This window comes from Hylobates moloch, unplaced genomic scaffold, assembly GCF_009828535.3.
Source record: "Hylobates moloch isolate HMO894 unplaced genomic scaffold, HMol_V3 SCAFFOLD_19, whole genome shotgun sequence".
NCBI classification, from domain to species: Eukaryota; Metazoa; Chordata; class Mammalia; order Primates; family Hylobatidae; genus Hylobates; species Hylobates moloch.
In genome coordinates, this window is record NW_026652294.1 from 14,294,992 (window position 1) to 14,311,232 (window position 16,241).

The following is a 16,241-nucleotide window of genomic DNA, read 5'->3' on the forward strand; positions in this document are numbered from 1 at the left end:
AACTCAGCCCTGACTGTTCTCACTCCTCCCTGCTCCCACGCCACTTCTTTAGGGGGCACCTGCTGGGCCCAGCCGAGCATCCCAGAGAAATCCTGTGTATGTTTGAGAGGGGCACATTAGCCCCCATCCCCCAAGGTTCTGGGAGACACCCCCCACCAGCTGGCGGCCCCAACTCCTGGAGTCTTGTTTGCTGACAGCTAAGGATGAGGCAATGGGATGGGGGAGCAGCAAACACCACCCCCAGCCCCACCCATGCTGGAGTGCAGGGATGAGGGTCAGATGATGATCAGACATGGGCTGTGCCGAGGTCACCTCTGCTGCAACTTCCCTGACCCCCGCCCAGCACAACTCCCGGCCCCTCCTCAGCACCTCCCCTTCTGCCCAGCCCATGAGGAGATTTCCCCCTTTCTGGCTGGGGAGGGAGGGAAGCCAAGTGGAGGAGGGACTTGTGGCTGCCATAGTCAGGCCTCAGGTGCTCCAGGCTGGGCAGGGCCTACCGGGCAACTCTGCTGAGCGCTCCCTCTCCTGGCTGTGAGCCGGCCTCCCTCCCCTGCTGCTCCTGCCCTCTGGCTGGTCCTCCTCATCTGCTCCTCAACTTCTTCCCCAGCTGTGGGGCTGCTGGGGCCGGGTCTGAGACCCCCTCTCCTTTTCCATGCCCTTGGCCCAGCCGGTCTCGTCCACCCTCACAACTCAGCCTGTCACCAGCATTCACCATCTCATGCACCCAGCTCTGCCCGCTCTCCCTCTGGAGGCTCGGGATCTGACGCCGGGTAGACATCTGCATTTGGACGTTCAAAGCCACTGCACACTAGAAACCGTCGCTCCCGAAACCTGGCCCCGTTTCAGTCTTCCACCACTACCGGCCACTATCGACAACCCCCTTCCACTCCCAAACCCTGCGGACTTTTCACCCAGAATGCATGTGTCTCAAATCCATCTCCTTTTGAGCTCCATGGCCGCCATCTTGGTAGCTCCATGCTGCCATCATGGTCTTCTCCCCAGCCTAATATACCTCATCACAGCGACTGGCGCTGCGCTCTGGAAGGTGCAGGCTTCAAAGGCCGGCTGAGGCAAGGGCCAGGGTGCCACTAGGATTATATTGGGAATGTTTATCTTTTATTTTTATTTTTTATTATTATTATCTTTTGAGACACAGTCTCATTGTGTTGCCCAGGCTGGAGTGCAGTGGCAAGATCTTGGCTCACTGCAACCTCTGCCTCCTGGGTTCAAGCGATTCTCCTGCCTTAGCCTCCCGAGTAGCTGGGATTACAGGCACGCGCCACCATGCCTGGCTAATTTTTGTATTTTCAGTAGAGATGGTGTTTTACCATGTTGACCAGGCTGGTCTCAAACTCCTGACCTCGGGTGTTTGGAGAGGCCCGCATCAGCCTCTCAAGGTGCTGGGATTACAGGGGTGAGCCACCATGCCCAGCCTACTTTTTATGTTTTAGGGAAAGAGTTTCACTATGTTGCTGAGGCTGATCTGAAACTCCTGGGCTCAGGCAATCCACCTGCCTCAGCCTCCCAAAGTGTTGGAATTACAGGCATGAGCCAATACACCTGGCTAGGAATTTTTTTTTTTTTGACCAGGATCCCCCTCGGCCCCAAATCTGGTACAGGCTGACCAATGTATTCTTTTTTTTTTTTTTTTTTTTTTTGAGTCAGGCTGGAGTGCAGTGGCGCAATCTGAGCTCACTGCAAGCTCTGTCTCCTGGGTTCACACCATTCTCCTGCCTCAGCCTCCCGAGTGGCTGGGACTACAGGCGTCTGCCACCACACCCGGCTAATTTTTGTATTTTTAGTAGAGACGAGATTTCACCGTGTTAGCCAGGATGGTCTCAATCTCCTGACCTCGTGATCTGCCCGCCTCGGCCTCCCAAAGTGCTGGGATTACAGGCGTGAGCCACCACGCCCAGCCGAAATGTTGTAGTTCTTAAGCCTAGTGGTAGATACACAAGGCTTTATTTTATTTTATTTATTTGAGACGGAGACTCACTCTGTCGCCCAGGCTAGAGTGCAATGGTGCAACTTCAGCTCACTGTAACCTCTGCCTCCTGGGTTTAAGTGATTCTCCTGCCTCAGCCTCCTGAGTAGCTGAGATTACAGATGCCCACCACCGCGCCTGGCTAGTTTTTGTATTTTTAGTAGAGATGAGGTTTCACCATGTTGGCCAGGCTGGTCTTGATGTCCTGACCTCGTGATCCATCCACCTTGGCCTCCCAAAGTGCTGGAATTGCACCTCACAGGTCCAAGCAATCCTCCCACCTCAGCCTCCTGAGTAGCTGGGACTATAGGCATGCACCACCACACTAGCTAACTTAAATTTTTTGTAGAGATGGGGTTTTACCATGTTGCCCAGCATGGTCTTGGATTCATGGCCTCACGTGATGCTTCTGCCTCTGCCTCCCAAAGTGCTGGGACTATGGGTGTGAGCCACCATGTCTGGCCTAAAGGCTTTATTGTATTAGTCCTTATTCCTATTTGTCTTAAATATTTCACATGGAAATTTAAAACCAGACCAGGCAAAGCCTGACAGCCCGCTGGCCCTGAGGGTGACACCCGCAGCCCTTGCCACCTCCGGCCTCTGTGGCCTCATCCTGGTCCGCTCACTCCCAGGCTCACCTCACGGCCACAACCTGGCCTTCCTGCAGCTTCTCAACACCAGACTCAGACTTTTGGAGTATTCTTTTTTTTTCTTTTTTCAGACGAAGTCTTGGTCTGTTGCCAGGCTGGAGTGCAGTGGCGCGATCTCAGCTCAACCTCTGCCTCCCGGGTTCAAGCAATTCTCATGCCTCAGCCTCCCAGGTAGCTGGGAGTACAGGCGCCTGCCACCATGCCCAGCTAATTTTTTTGTATTTTTAGTAGAGACAGGGTTTCACCGTGTTAGCCAGGATGGCCTCAATCTCCTGACTTCATGATCCACCCACCTCGGCCTCCCAAAGTGCTAGAATTACAGGCGTGAGCCATCGCACCATGTCCTTTTTCTTTCTTTCTTTCTTTTTTTGAGACAGAGTCTTGCTCTGTCACCCAGGCTGGAGTGCAGTGGCACGACCTCTACCTCCGCCTCCCAAGTTCAAGCAATTCTCCTGCCTCAGCCTCCCAAGTAGCTGGGATTACAGCCACCACACCTGGCTATTTTTTTTTTTTTTTTTTTGAGACAGAGTATCGCTCTGTCGCCGAGGCTAGAATGCAATGGCATGATCTCGGCTCACTGCAACCTCCCCCTCCCAGGTTCAAGCAATTCTCCTGCCTCAGCCTCCCTAGTAGCTGGGACTACAGGCACCTGCCACTACACCTGGCTAATTTTTGTATTTTTAGTAGAGACAGGGTTTCACCAAGTTGGCCAGGCTGGTCTCAAACTCCTGACCTCAGGTGATCCACCCGCCTCGACCTCCCAAAGTGCTGGGAATACAGGCGTGAGCCACGATGCCTGGCCTAATTTTTGTATTTTTAGTAGAGACAGGGTTTCACCATGTTGGCCAGGCTGGTCTGGAACTCCTGACCTCAAGTTATCTGCCCACTTCGGCCTCCCAAAGTGCTAGGATTATAGGCATGAGCCACTGCACCCGACCTCCTGGAGTATTCTACACCCCACTTCCACAAAGATATACAGTTCTCCTGACAGACTCCCACTTACTACCCAAGTCTTGGCTCTGCCATTTTCTCGCAGAGGCCTTTGGAAATGCCCATCAGACCAGAGCCCCGCCCTCTGTCTCACTCCATGTTGTACTTTTCCTTCAAACTGCTTAACGCCACACACATCCAGCCGCCTGTGATGGCAAATGCCTGCCATCCACAGCGTCTCTCCCCAGCTCTTCCATATGCCGGCCGAGTCCAAGGCCTGCGTCTGGCCCACAGCTAGCGTGCAGTCCATAGTAACTGAGCGGAGGCCCCAGCGAGGCATGGGGTGTTGAAGCCCCACCCGCCGCCACTGAGGGAGCTGCGGTTGTTCTGGAAAAGAGAAGCTTCAGGGATCCACTGGCCTTCACACCCCTATGGGGAAGATGGGCACAGGTATTTGTGGAGGGTGGGAAGCTCTCCAGGGAGGGCAGAGGCCTGGCGTCAGCAATTCAGCAAAGGGCACACCTGTGGGTTGAAGCAGGTGGCCTCTGGGTCCTCCAGCCCCCAGCACCTGTGATTTGGCCCTGACCAAAGGTCCCTCTGGACATTGTGGGGAACTTGCTTGTCAGCCTGCTCCCCGGCCCCGCATTCGCCGGCCAAGTGGTTGGGAGGGCCCGGTGGGGTGCAGAGTGGGAGGAATGAGCCGGTTCACCTCCCGCTGCTCCAAGCCCCTGTGGAGCCCAAAGCTTGGTCTCCAGGGTTTGGCTGGACCTGAAATCAGGAACCTGAGTCCTGGCTCCAACTTACCCTGTGATCCAGTTTCTCCTTCCCCATAGGACTGACTTCACGGAACCTGGCACGTAGTAGGACTGGATGTGTACCGGGTGGAAGCAAGCGCGTGACAGTATTTCTTCGAGGCAGGACAGTAGCATGTCTTGTTAGCGTGCTTTGATGCCCATTGCCCAGGCCCACATCCTGGCTTTACCACTTACAAGCTGTGTGACCTTGGGCAAGTTGCTGAACCTCTCTGTGCCTTGGTTTTCTTACTTCTAAAACGGGTAATGATAATTTCCTCTGAGATCATTGTGAGGATGATAGGAATCGATCGGTGTAAAGTATTGAGTAAATGCGTGCTCAATGCTCAAATGCTCAGCCTGGATTTTTGCGATGTCAGAGGGTTGCCTGGTGAGGGAGGGGCTAGGTGTGCCACATGATTTCGTGGTCCAGAAGAAGGTGGGGAAGGGGACAGCTTTCTTGAGCACCCACCATGTGGTGTGCGCTTTTGGGACAATCCACATCAGGCCCTGCAGGTAGGCACTGCGATGTTCCTTTCACCAATGGAGATACCGAGGCTCAGAGAATCCAGTGACCTGCTAGAGCCAAGTGGGACTCAGCTTGGTTCCAGCCCAGCTCTGTGTGATCCCAGGCTGCTGTTCTTGCCCACTTGCTCCCTAGTGCAGTGAATGAAGACAAACTGGGCAGGGCCCTGTGGATGGGGCCCAGGCGGGCTCTGGGATGCTGCATCTGAAATTCCGGGGAGGAAATCAAGAGGGAGCAATGTTCAGCCTTGAGTAAAATGCACCTTATCGATCACTTACGCTGGGCTGGGCACGTGGCGTGCATGATCCCATTTGTCCTCATTACGGTCCTAGGAAGTCTGCTCTATTATTAGCTTCTCCTACAGATGGGGCATGCAGGGACTAGAGAGGTTAAGTGCCTCTCGCATAAGGTCACATGGGCACAAAGTTGTTTAGAGGCTCCAGAGCTGAAGCTGCTGCACCAGGCGGGGGGTTCCTGAGACTCATGAAGAGGAGGGAGTCAGGCCTCCCAGGGACAGGGGACTGCAGAGCCTGCAGAGGGCAGTGGCAGATGGGGACCCTGCCACAGTTTCCCCTGTGGCTCAGTCTGTCTTTGGCTCCCCTTACTCTTTGAGGGGTACAGCTCAAAGAGCTGTGGGCCTGGGCTCTTGAGTTCTCTTCCTCCCTGCAAAGCTCCACTTGTTGGAGTGGAAAGCCCCTCCACTGCAATCAAAGCAGACCTGAGGACCTCAGCTGGAGTGGGGCAGACGCTGTGCTCCTCAAGGGCTGGGAAATGGGACAGTGCTGTTAATTCTGTCTACTTCTTTTTTTTTTTTCCGAGACAGAGTCTCGCTCTGTTGCCCAGACTGGAGTGCAGTGGCATGACCTCGGCTCACTGCAGCTCCTGCCTCCTGGGTTCAAGCGATTCTCCTGCCTCAGCCTCCCAAGTGGCTGGGATTACAGGCACCTGCCACCACGCCTGACTAATTTTTGTATTTTCAGTAGAGACGGGGTTTCACCATGTTGGCCAGGCTGGTCTCAAACTCCTGACCTCAGGTGATCCACCCGCCTCGGCCTCCTGAAGTGCTAGGATTACAGGTGTGAGCCACCGCGCCCGGCCAATTCTGTCTATTTCTTCCAGGGAAATCCTCCACCCTTCAGGACCCGTCCTGGGTGCGCTGAGTTATGCCCTGGGCTGCGTCCTCTGACCTCCACTGCCCTGTGCTGTCTCCCTCTGGTAGGACATTTGCTGGAGAGTCAGCCTCCCCACCTAGGCCCAGGAGGGCTCAGGGATGGCTGGGGCTAAGGAGACTCAGGAGCGCCCCCCATGTGTCACCTGACTTCAAGCTCTGTCTGGGTGCCTTGTTTTGTACATCTTCCCACCTCTCTTGCCAGGGAGCCATGATGGTCTCCCCATCTTGCAGGCAGAGGGAAGGAACTTCTGACCAGAGCATGTTAGTGGTAGAGTCAGGAGTGGAAGGGATTCCCCAGCTCCCAGTCCAGCATTCTTGGTCATCAGCATCTGCATCTTTGTCATCACCATTATCAACATCAGTTTTTGCACTTTACCTGCAATGTAATAACGCATGGTGGTTGTCATGTTCACTCAGCAGCGGCCTGGTGAGGAAGGTACCAGTATCATCATCTCCAGTTTGCAGATGAGAAAACTGAGGTTCAAAGAGGATATGCTGGGAGGTTACAGAGCTGAGACTGAGAGCCAGGTCTTGCCACCCAAAACATATGGGTTTAACCAGCACATTTTCTCATATTGAACAGAGGCCAAGTGCTGCAGATAGACAGTGAGGCCTGAGGGCTCAGAGTAGCAGGGTCAGAGAACCTCAGGGGCTCAGGGTAGGTCTGGAGGGATGGGGAGAGCCTGGGGGTCCCAGGTTGAGTGGGGCGATATGGCAGGAGAAGGGGTCCCGAAGCCAGAGGCTGAGGACCAGGGTGAGCCAAGGACCTGGAGCCAGTCAGACTCAAGTTAGATTTCCAGCTTTGTCACTGCTGCTGTGTGGCCCCCAAGCTCAGCATCACCCCTCAACCCCCCGGCATCTCTGTAGCCTGCAATTCTTCAGCTGGGGAGGAGAAATAACAACCCTTCTTGTTACTGTGGTAGGTGCTTAATAAATACTTATTAAATACACAAAGGATACAGTGATGCTTCAGTGAGAGAGAGGAGGCAGTGCCTGGCATGGAGTTGGCAGAAATTCTGTGAGAGGGGCTGGAGAGAGAGGATGACTGGTTCCTCAGATCCCCAAGGCTGAGCTCTGTGACCTCGAGCAAGTCACATCACCTCCCTGGTTGTCTCACCCAATAACAGTCACCTCGAAGTCTGGTGGTGGGATGACATGAGACGCATGACAACCCGGCAGGCTGGCACTGGTCACTGCTCCCTAGGCGTGAGCTCCCCCTCCTGTCTAAAGGAGTAGAGTTTCAGGCAGGGCTGGAGCTGCTGCCTGGCTCTGGCAGGGCCTGGCGGAGGTGCCCCTGCAACGGCCACGGTGTCTCTGGTCAGTGGCATGGGTCTCGGGAGGAGATTTGCCCTCGAAGCCTTCCAGGTAGCTGGGACCTGCCGAGGCCGCTGCAAGCTGATCAGCTTTTCTTTTGCAAAGGGGGTTGTGGGCAAGGACAGATAAGTTAGTGTCCTAAAATTGTTGGGAAAACCTAAAAGTTGACAGGGTTGGGGTGGGCTTCCCGCCTCTTCTGGACCCCCAGGAGGCAGTCTCCAGTCCCTCCCTAATTCCTCAGGATGGGGCAGGATGGCTGGCGTCAGTGGTGAGGCCTGAGCTTCCTTACACAGCTGTTGACTTACTGTGCCACCTCGGACACAGTGCCATGCCCTGTTCTTGGCCTCATTTTCCCCAGCTGGCTAATGAAGTCTGGACTAGAGACTTGCAGATTTTGGATGTTTACAGCACAGTAAAATTAAAAGAAAGCCAGACGCAGTGGCTCGTGCCTGTGATCCCAGCATTTTGGGAGGCTGAGGCAGGAGGATAGCTTGAGACCAGGAGTTTGAGACCAGCCTAGGAAACACAGTAAGACCCCATCTCTATAAAAAATAGTAAGAATCAATTTTTATGTTTATTTTTATGTATTTATTTTTTGAGACGGAGTTTCACTCTTGTTGCCCAGGCTGGAGTGCAATGACACGATCTCCGCTCACCGCAACCTCCGCCTCCCAGGTTCAAGTGATTCTCCTGCCTCAGCCTCCCAAGTAGCTGGGATTACAGGCACACACCACCACACCTGGCTAGTTTTGTATTTTTAGTAGAAACAGGTTTCTCCATGTTGGTCAGGCTGGTCTCAAATTCCTGACCTCAGGTGATCCACCCGCCTTGGCCTCCCAAAGTGCTGGGATTACAGGCGTGAGCCACCGCACCCGGCCAATAATAAATTTTTTAAAATTAAAAGTCTGGTAACTGGTGTAGCATTGTCACTTCTTCATTTTGCCAGGAAAAGACATTAACATTTAAAATGCAGTCAGCATCTCCTATGTCCATCACTTTCTAAAAAAATGTTTGCCACTGAAAGAGTCCCAGGATATAAAGGACAGCAGTACCATTGATCTTTTTTTTTTTGAGATGGAGTCTTGCTCTGTTGCCCAGGCTGGAGTGCAGTGGTGTGATCTCGGCTGACTGCAACCTCTGCCTGCTGGGTTCAAGAAATTCTCATGCCTCAGCCTCCCAAGAAGCTGGGATTACAGGCGTGCACCACCATGCCCGGCTAATTTTTTTGTATTTTTTGTAGAGATGGGGTTTTGCCATTTTGCTCAGGCTGGTCTTGAACTCCTGGCCTCAAGAGATCCACCTGCCTCTGCCTCCCAAAGTGCTGGGGTTACAGGCATGAGCCACCACGCCTGGCCCATTGATCCTTCTTAGGCTCATTTTGCCATGGGCTAGTGGCCTGCACTGGGGGTTTCGGAAACCTCAGGCCCCACCTCACCAATCCCTCTGGTCCTATGTCAAGCTCTGTGACCTTCAAAAAATCTGGGGAGGATGAGTAGTCCCTTAATTGGAGGAGGACCTGACTCCAGGGAGAGGAAGAACTTGTTCAAGGTCACATACCAGGGCTGTGACAGAGGGCCTCTCCACCTCCCGGGGCCTCCATCGCAGAAAACATGCCTCAAACTGCATTCTTCTAGTGCACATTCCATGCAGGCAAATTAGGCCCTGCATCCCTGCATCCACAAAAGTGGTTTAATCATAGGGATAAAGCAGACACCTAAACAACCAGGGCTCTTTTTTATTTTATTATTTTTATTTATTTATTTGAGATGGAGTCTCACTGTGTCACCCACCCTAGAGTGCGGTAGCTCAATCTTGGCTCACTGCAACCTCCGCCTCCCAGGTTCAAGCAATTCTTCTGCCTCAGCCTCCCTAGTAGCTGGGATTACAGGCGCCCGCCACCACGCCCGGCTAATTTTTTTGAATTTTTAGTAGAGACAGGCTTTCACCAAGTTGGCCAGGCTGGTTTTGAACTCCTGACCTTGTGATCCGCCTGCCTCAGCCTCCAAAAGTGTTAGGATTACAGGCGTGAGTCACCTAGCCCAGCAGCGCTCTTTTTAAAAAATATATATATATATCTCTAGTCGGAGGAGGATGGTACTGAATTGTCAAGGCCTCTTGACCCTCTCCTGGCATCGTCAGCCTTCCCCAGGAAGCCCCATGTGACAAGGAAGAGAAAACCTGGCCATCTCCTGGTGGTTGTCACATGAGAACACAATGCCAAGCTCATACCCTTCACTTTTTGGCCAGGCCTTGCATGGGTCAGCCTCGAATTAGCAGCTGAACCTCTCTCTCCTGCTAAAATGGTCTGTGGTGGCAGCAGCGTGCACTTACTTGAGCAAGTCACTGCAGACCAAGGGTTTTCAGGGGGATGGGATGTCACAGAGGCTGCTCCATGGGGAAGGGTGCCAGGTCTGAGGAGTGCCAGGGAAGCAGCTTTCCTGCTAAGCTCCAGGATGTGCTGGGGGCACTGGGAACCCAAGACAGGGCCCAGCACATAGCAAGGGCTCAGGACACCTGCTGTGGGCTGTTGGGGAGGTACCGGGGTGAGGGGTAAACTATGTCCCCATCGGGCTGCACTGTGGAGGCCAGTGGGCTGGTGGGGCTGGGGAGTGAGTGTTGCCAATGGGGCTGGGGATTGTGGAAGCTCAGGGTTGACCCTGGGCACTCACTAATGGGGAGGAGTGGGCACTGCTGGTGAGGGGACGCCCAATCTCTGTAGCCATCGGGGATTGGCTCCCTTACCCCCAAGGCCCCTCCAGAGGTGGGGAAGTCCATGAAGAGATCTCCTCTGCAGCACCAGGTGAACTCGCCAGGTCAGGAGCCAATCTCACCGGGCAGAGAACCAGGGATCCCCTGGAACCCTGGGCTTGTGTTTGGCCTTGGGCAGGGCCCCCCACCCTCTCTGGAGCTCAGTGACCTCACCCGTTGAAGGCCTGGGCCGCCACACCCTGTCCCCTCTGCCTCTATCCTGCACACCTGTGGATGGTGGTCCAGTTTGGACTGGCTGGCTTCTTCTCTTCCCTTGCCCCAAAACCCACTCCAGCCCCCTGCAGGGAGGAAGTGGATGAGGAGCTCTGGGGTGGGGGTGAGGCCTTGTTCAGGGCTGGCCCACCTGGCTCCACTCTGGGACTCTTAGCAAGTCCTTCCTATCTCTGGATTTCCTTGGTCTCCGACATAAAATGAGGGTCCTGAACTCGGTGACCCTATGCTCCTCCTGTCCTGACAGTCCGCGGTGCCCCTGGAGCCATTTCAGGCAGTGGGACAGAACAGGGGGAATATGTTTAGCAAAGAAAGGCCTCCCTGAGAACTCTATTTATAGAGCAGAAGGTGTGCCTGGCCCCAGAACCCCAAGGCTTCCTCCTGGAGCCCTGGCTGCTGGGATGCTGCGGGAGGGGGCAAAGAGGGTCTGGGCCTCCCAGCTCTGAAGGGCCGGCATCGCGTTAGAGGCCACGCCTGCATGACCTGTCAGGTCTCCAGCATGATAGCTCATTGGCCCAATTTTCTCATTTTCTTTTTTTCTTCGAGACGAAGTCTCACTTTGTTGCCCAGGCTGGAGTGCAGTGGCGCGATCTCAGCTCACTGCAACCTCCGCCTCCCAGGTTCAAGCGATCCTCCTGCCTCAGCCCCCCAGTAGCTGGGATTACAGGCACACGCCACCATGCCCTGCCTAATTTTTGTATTTTCAGTAGAGACGGGGTTTCTCCATGTTGGTCAGGCTGGTCTCAGACTCCCAACCTCAGGTGACCCACCCACCTCAGCCTCCCAAAGTGCTGGAATTACAGGTGTGAGTCACCGCACCCAGTCAGCCCCATTTTCAAGATGAGGAAACTGAGGTTCAGAGTAGTCAATAGCTCGCCCAAGTCACACAGTGGATCTAGGACTTCAACCCAGGACTGAGGGGGCCAGGGAGCTCTTTGAGAACCAGGGGAATAGGGAGAAGAACTCGGAGTCAGGGTGGGTGACCGCGGGGGAGGAGGTGGGGGCAGGGCTCACTCTCCCTGGGCCCGGAGAGGGAGTTTCTCTTGGGAAAAGGCAGGCTCTGAGGCTGTTGATCTCTAAATTATAGCGTTGGCGCGTACCGGTTGCTGCAGCAACCGAGTTGTCCTGAACCAGGGAAGTGTATAAACATTGCCACAGATGCACAATTAGATCAGGAAGAAGAATAGAACAGAAAATAGAAACTTCCAGCCTTATGTAATTCTGGGCCAAAATGTTATTGGGAACCCAGGCCCAGTCCTGGCCCTGCCAGCCGCTGGGGCCCGGGCAGCACCATGTCTTCCCTGGGGACCCAATGGCAGAGAGGAGTGGAGAGAAGGTCTGTCCTCTACGGGCGCCAGGCGCGTCCCGCCACCCAGTGGGGTGAGGGGCCTCTTCTGCTGCAACAGCTGGGGATGCTTGACAGGCAAATCCTGCCTGTCACCAGCTCCTGGGAAGTGTGGGAAGGAAGGCAGGAGGGTGATGGCTTTACCCCAGCGCCTGCTGTCCCCGTAGGTCCCGTGAAGTAGGGAGTTTTGGTGCCCATGTTACAGATGAAGACACGGAGGCTCAGAGAGGTGAACTGAGTTGCCCGAGGTGTGTCCTCCCCTCCCACTCCCTGTCTCCCCACCATCGACTCATTCATGTTGGTGCCACGCAAGTTTGTATCCACTGCCAGCTTTGTGGCTGGCAGGTGGCTTTCCCTCTCTGAGCCACCTGGGACATGGGAATAGCGATGTCTACAGAGGAGTCAGAGCTGGCGCCCCCCCTTCCTCCACCCTGACTGTCACATTGGATTCTCCCCTCACCACTGCTCCTAACAAGTGTGGGCACTGGGCAGGAATTTGGGCTCAAGGACTCAAAGCAACACTGGGAGGGAAGAGTCTAAGCAAGGAGCTCAGACCCAGGTGGGGCTGCGGGTCCCAGTAGAACTTTTGTCTTTTTTTTTTTTTTTTTTTTTGACATGGGGTCTTGCTCTGTGGCCCAGGCTGGAGTTCAGTGGCATGATCACAGCTCACTGCAGCCTTGACCCCCTGGGCTCAATAGATCCTCCTGCCTTAGCCTCCCGACTACCTGGTACCACAGGCGTGCACCACCGTGCCTGGCTAATTTTCTTATTTTTTGTAGAGATGGGGTCTCACTCTGTTGCCCAGGCTGGTCTCAAACTCCTGGCACAAACAATCCTTGCATCTCGGCCTCCTAAAATGCTGAGATCACAGGCATGAGCCCCTGTGTCCAGCCAGAAATTTCTCAGTGATAGAACTCTCCTGTATCTTCTCTGTCCAGTGTGGTGGCCGTTGACCACATGTGGCTCCTGATCACTTGAAATGTGGCTCATGCAAGGAAGGAGCTGCAGTTAATATTTTATTTAGTTTTGTTTTTTTTTTTTTGAGATGGAGTCTCACTCTGTCACCCAGGCTAGAGTGCAGTGGCACGATCTCCGCTCACTGCAAGCTCTGCCTCCCGGGTTCATGCCATTCTCCTGCCTCAGCCTCCCAAGTAGCTGGGACTACAGGCGCCCGCCACCACGCCCGGCTAATTTTTTTGTATTTTTAGTACAGAAGGGGTTTCACTGTGTTAGCCAGGATGGTCTCGATCTCCTGACCTCGTGATCCACCCGCCTCGGCCTCCCAAAGTGCTGGGATTACAGGCGTGAGCCACCGCGCCCGGCCTGTTTAGTTTTAATTAAATGTAAAGAGCCACAGGTGGCCAGTGGCTATCATACAGGAGGAAGTCCAGCCCCCGAGAAGCCCAAAAGTGCAGAGATGGAATCCAGGGAGAGGAGCGGGCTCAGAGCCTCCGTGGCTCCCTATGCTCAGGGCAAGCAGGACAGAGGGACAGGGAGGAACCAAGATGGGCATCAGGAAGCTTCCAGAACAGTGAGCATAGGCGGGCCAGAGGGGCAGTGTTGAGGGGCAGGGACTAGGACCTGGATCCTTGTGGCTTTAGCTTCCTGGTCTGTGGACCCCAATCTCTAAGCTGGGCCAGACTGGGTGGCACTGGCTCAGACCCTGTCATCAGAACCACCTCTGCTGCCACCCTCTGCCTGCCGGGACAGAGGAAGTCTTAGGTCCTGGTCCAGGCTCACCTGCTTCTGAGAGTCTTGGGGCTGAGTCTGAGTTGCCCCAAGGGAGCCCCTCGCTCCCCAGCATCTCACCTGTCCGGCTTCTCCTCCGCAGGCCCTGCGTCTTCCCAGGTGACCACGCCGGCTTCAGGACATGCACGGACACAGCCGCAACGGCCAGGCCCACGTGCCCCGGCGGAAACGCCGCAACCGCTTCGTCAAGAAGAACGGCCAATGCAACGTGTACTTCGCCAACCTGAGCAACAAGTCGCAGCGCTACATGGCGGACATCTTCACCACCTGCGTGGACACGCGCTGGCGCTACATGCTCATGATCTTCTCCGCGGCCTTCCTTGTCTCCTGGCTCTTTTTCGGCCTCCTCTTTTGGTGTATCGCCTTCTTCCACGGTGACCTGGAGGCCAGCCCGGGGGTGCCTGCGGCAGGGGGCCCGGCGGCGGGTGGTGGCGGAGCAGCCCCGGTGGCCCCCAAGCCCTGCATCATGCACGTGAACGGCTTCCTGGGTGCCTTCCTGTTCTCGGTGGAGACGCAGACGACCATCGGCTACGGGTTCCGGTGCGTGACGGAGGAGTGCCCGCTGGCGGTCATCGCTGTGGTGGTCCAGTCCATCGTGGGCTGCGTCATCGACTCCTTCATGATCGGCACCATCATGGCCAAGATGGCGCGGCCCAAGAAGCGGGCGCAGACGCTGCTGTTCAGCCACCACGCCGTCATTTCGGTGCGCGACGGCAAGCTCTGCCTCATGTGGCGCGTGGGCAACCTGCGCAAGAGCCACATTGTGGAGGCCCACGTGCGGGCCCAGCTCATCAAGCCCTACATGACCCAGGAGGGCGAGTACCTGCCCCTGGACCAGCGGGACCTCAACGTGGGCTATGACATCGGCCTGGACCGCATCTTCCTGGTGTCGCCCATCATCATCGTCCACGAGATCGACGAGGACAGCCCGCTTTATGGCATGGGCAAGGAGGAGCTGGAGTCGGAGGACTTCGAGATCGTGGTCATCCTGGAGGGCATGGTGGAGGCCACGGCCATGACCACCCAGGCCCGCAGCTCCTACCTGGCCAGTGAGATCCTGTGGGGCCACCGCTTTGAGCCCGTGGTCTTTGAGGAGAAGAGCCACTACAAGGTGGACTACTCGCGTTTTCACAAGACCTACGAGGTGGCCGGCACGCCCTGCTGCTCGGCGCGGGAGCTGCAGGAGAGTAAGATCACCGTGCTGCCCGCCCCGCCGCCCCCTCCCAGTGCCTTCTGCTACGAGAACGAGCTGGCCCTTATGAGCCAGGAGGAAGAGGAGATGGAGGAGGAGGCAGCTGCGGCGGCCGCGGTGGCCGCAGGCCTGGGCCTGGAGGCGGGTTCCAAGGAGGAGGCGGGCATCATCCGGATGCTAGAGTTCGGCAGCCACCTGGACCTGGAGCGCATGCAGGCTTCCCTCCCGCTGGACAACATCTCCTACCGCAGGGAGTCTGCCATCTGACCTTCAGGCCCAGCCCTCACCACTGCCCACAAGAGCCTCTGCCGGGGGTGGGATGCCAGGACACCCCCTCCCACACTCAGGACAGAGCCAACCCTGGCTCCGTGGACCTTCTGGAGGAAGGTGGGGGTTTCAAAGACTGGGGGACCCCTTCCTCCTGACTCCAGCACCCAGGCCTGGGAAGAGCTCAGCCCGATCAGCCTGAGTTCCCCCAGCGCCTACTCCTGGTGGCTCTGGGTCCCCGGATCCACCACCCTTCCCCCACTGACTCTTCAAGGACGTGCCCTCTTTGCTCTCAGAACCTTGGGGAAGGTGGCTGGACTGCTGGGCGGGGGACATCTCGGGGTTTCAGGGTGGGCAGGGGGTTAGTTTGGGGAGGGGGGATGCGTTTCTTTTGCATGACTGTGGCCTGTTGCTCATGACTTTCTTTTGTAAATATCTATAAATGGAGACAGATGGAGACACCAAATTCACTTTCTGCCGTTTTTACCTGCGGGACAAGGAGATGCAGTCCCTCTCTGTGCACCCCTCCCCACCCCGCCCATCAAGCCTAGCGCCTTCCCCTGCCCAGCTGGCTGGCCCCTTGAGACCCTCGCCAGCCACCTTGGCCCTTGGATGGTGTTGGGTTTGGGTGCAGAGGAGGGACTCTGAGGGGTGGGATGAGGGACCATCCCTCCCTCCCTGCAGTCCCTCCGGCCCCGGGGCCCAGCCTAGATTGACAATAAAGTTTGTAACCATATATATATATTTTTGTTGTTGTTTTTGTTGTTGTTTTTTCTTGAGACGGAGTTTTGCTCTTGTTGCCCAGGCTGGAGTGCAATGGAGCAATCTCGGCTCACTGCAACCTCCGCTTCCCAGGTTCAAGCGATTCTCCTGCCTCAGCCTCCTAAGTAGCTGAGATTACAGGCATGAGCCACACCATGCTCAGCTAATTTTTGTATTTTTAGTAAAGATGAGGTTTCACCATGTTGGCCAGGCTGGTCTCGAATTCCTGACCTCAGGTGATCCACCCGCCTTGGCCTCCCAAAGTGCTGGGATTACAAGTGTGAGTCACTGCGCCCAGCCATAATTATATATTTTTAATAAAGTATATGGTCCATTAAGGGTAGGCTGGTTGACGATGGAGGGGTGAGGAGAGAAAGAGAGTAAGCAAGCACACATGTAATTGTGCCTGTGTGTGTCATGTGTGTGCCTGTGTGTCATGTGTGTGCCTGTGTGTTATGTGTGTGCCTGTGTGTGCCTCTGTATGTGGCCCTTTCTGAGTGACTGACCCTTGGAGGGAACTTTATCACCTGCCATTCTCCTTCCTGTGAGTCAATAGAAGGATCTGGAGTTGGCATCAAAGA

The 16,241-nt window shown here is 55.5% G+C and overlaps 1 protein-coding gene across 1 annotated transcript in view; it reads left to right on the forward strand.

Moving 5' to 3' along the window:
* The window catches only part of KCNJ4 (potassium inwardly rectifying channel subfamily J member 4), a 29,538-nt gene extending 13,919 nt beyond the window's left edge, over positions 1-15,619 (forward strand). Inside the window, exon 2 of the mRNA XM_032139903.2 lies at positions 13,522-15,619. Coding sequence (XP_031995794.1) covers positions 13,561-14,898 — 1,338 coding nt within the window. The 5' untranslated portion in view covers positions 13,522-13,560 and the 3' untranslated portion in view covers positions 14,899-15,619. The remainder of the gene's footprint in view (positions 1-13,521) is intronic.
* Positions 15,620-16,241: the final 622 nt, after the last annotated feature.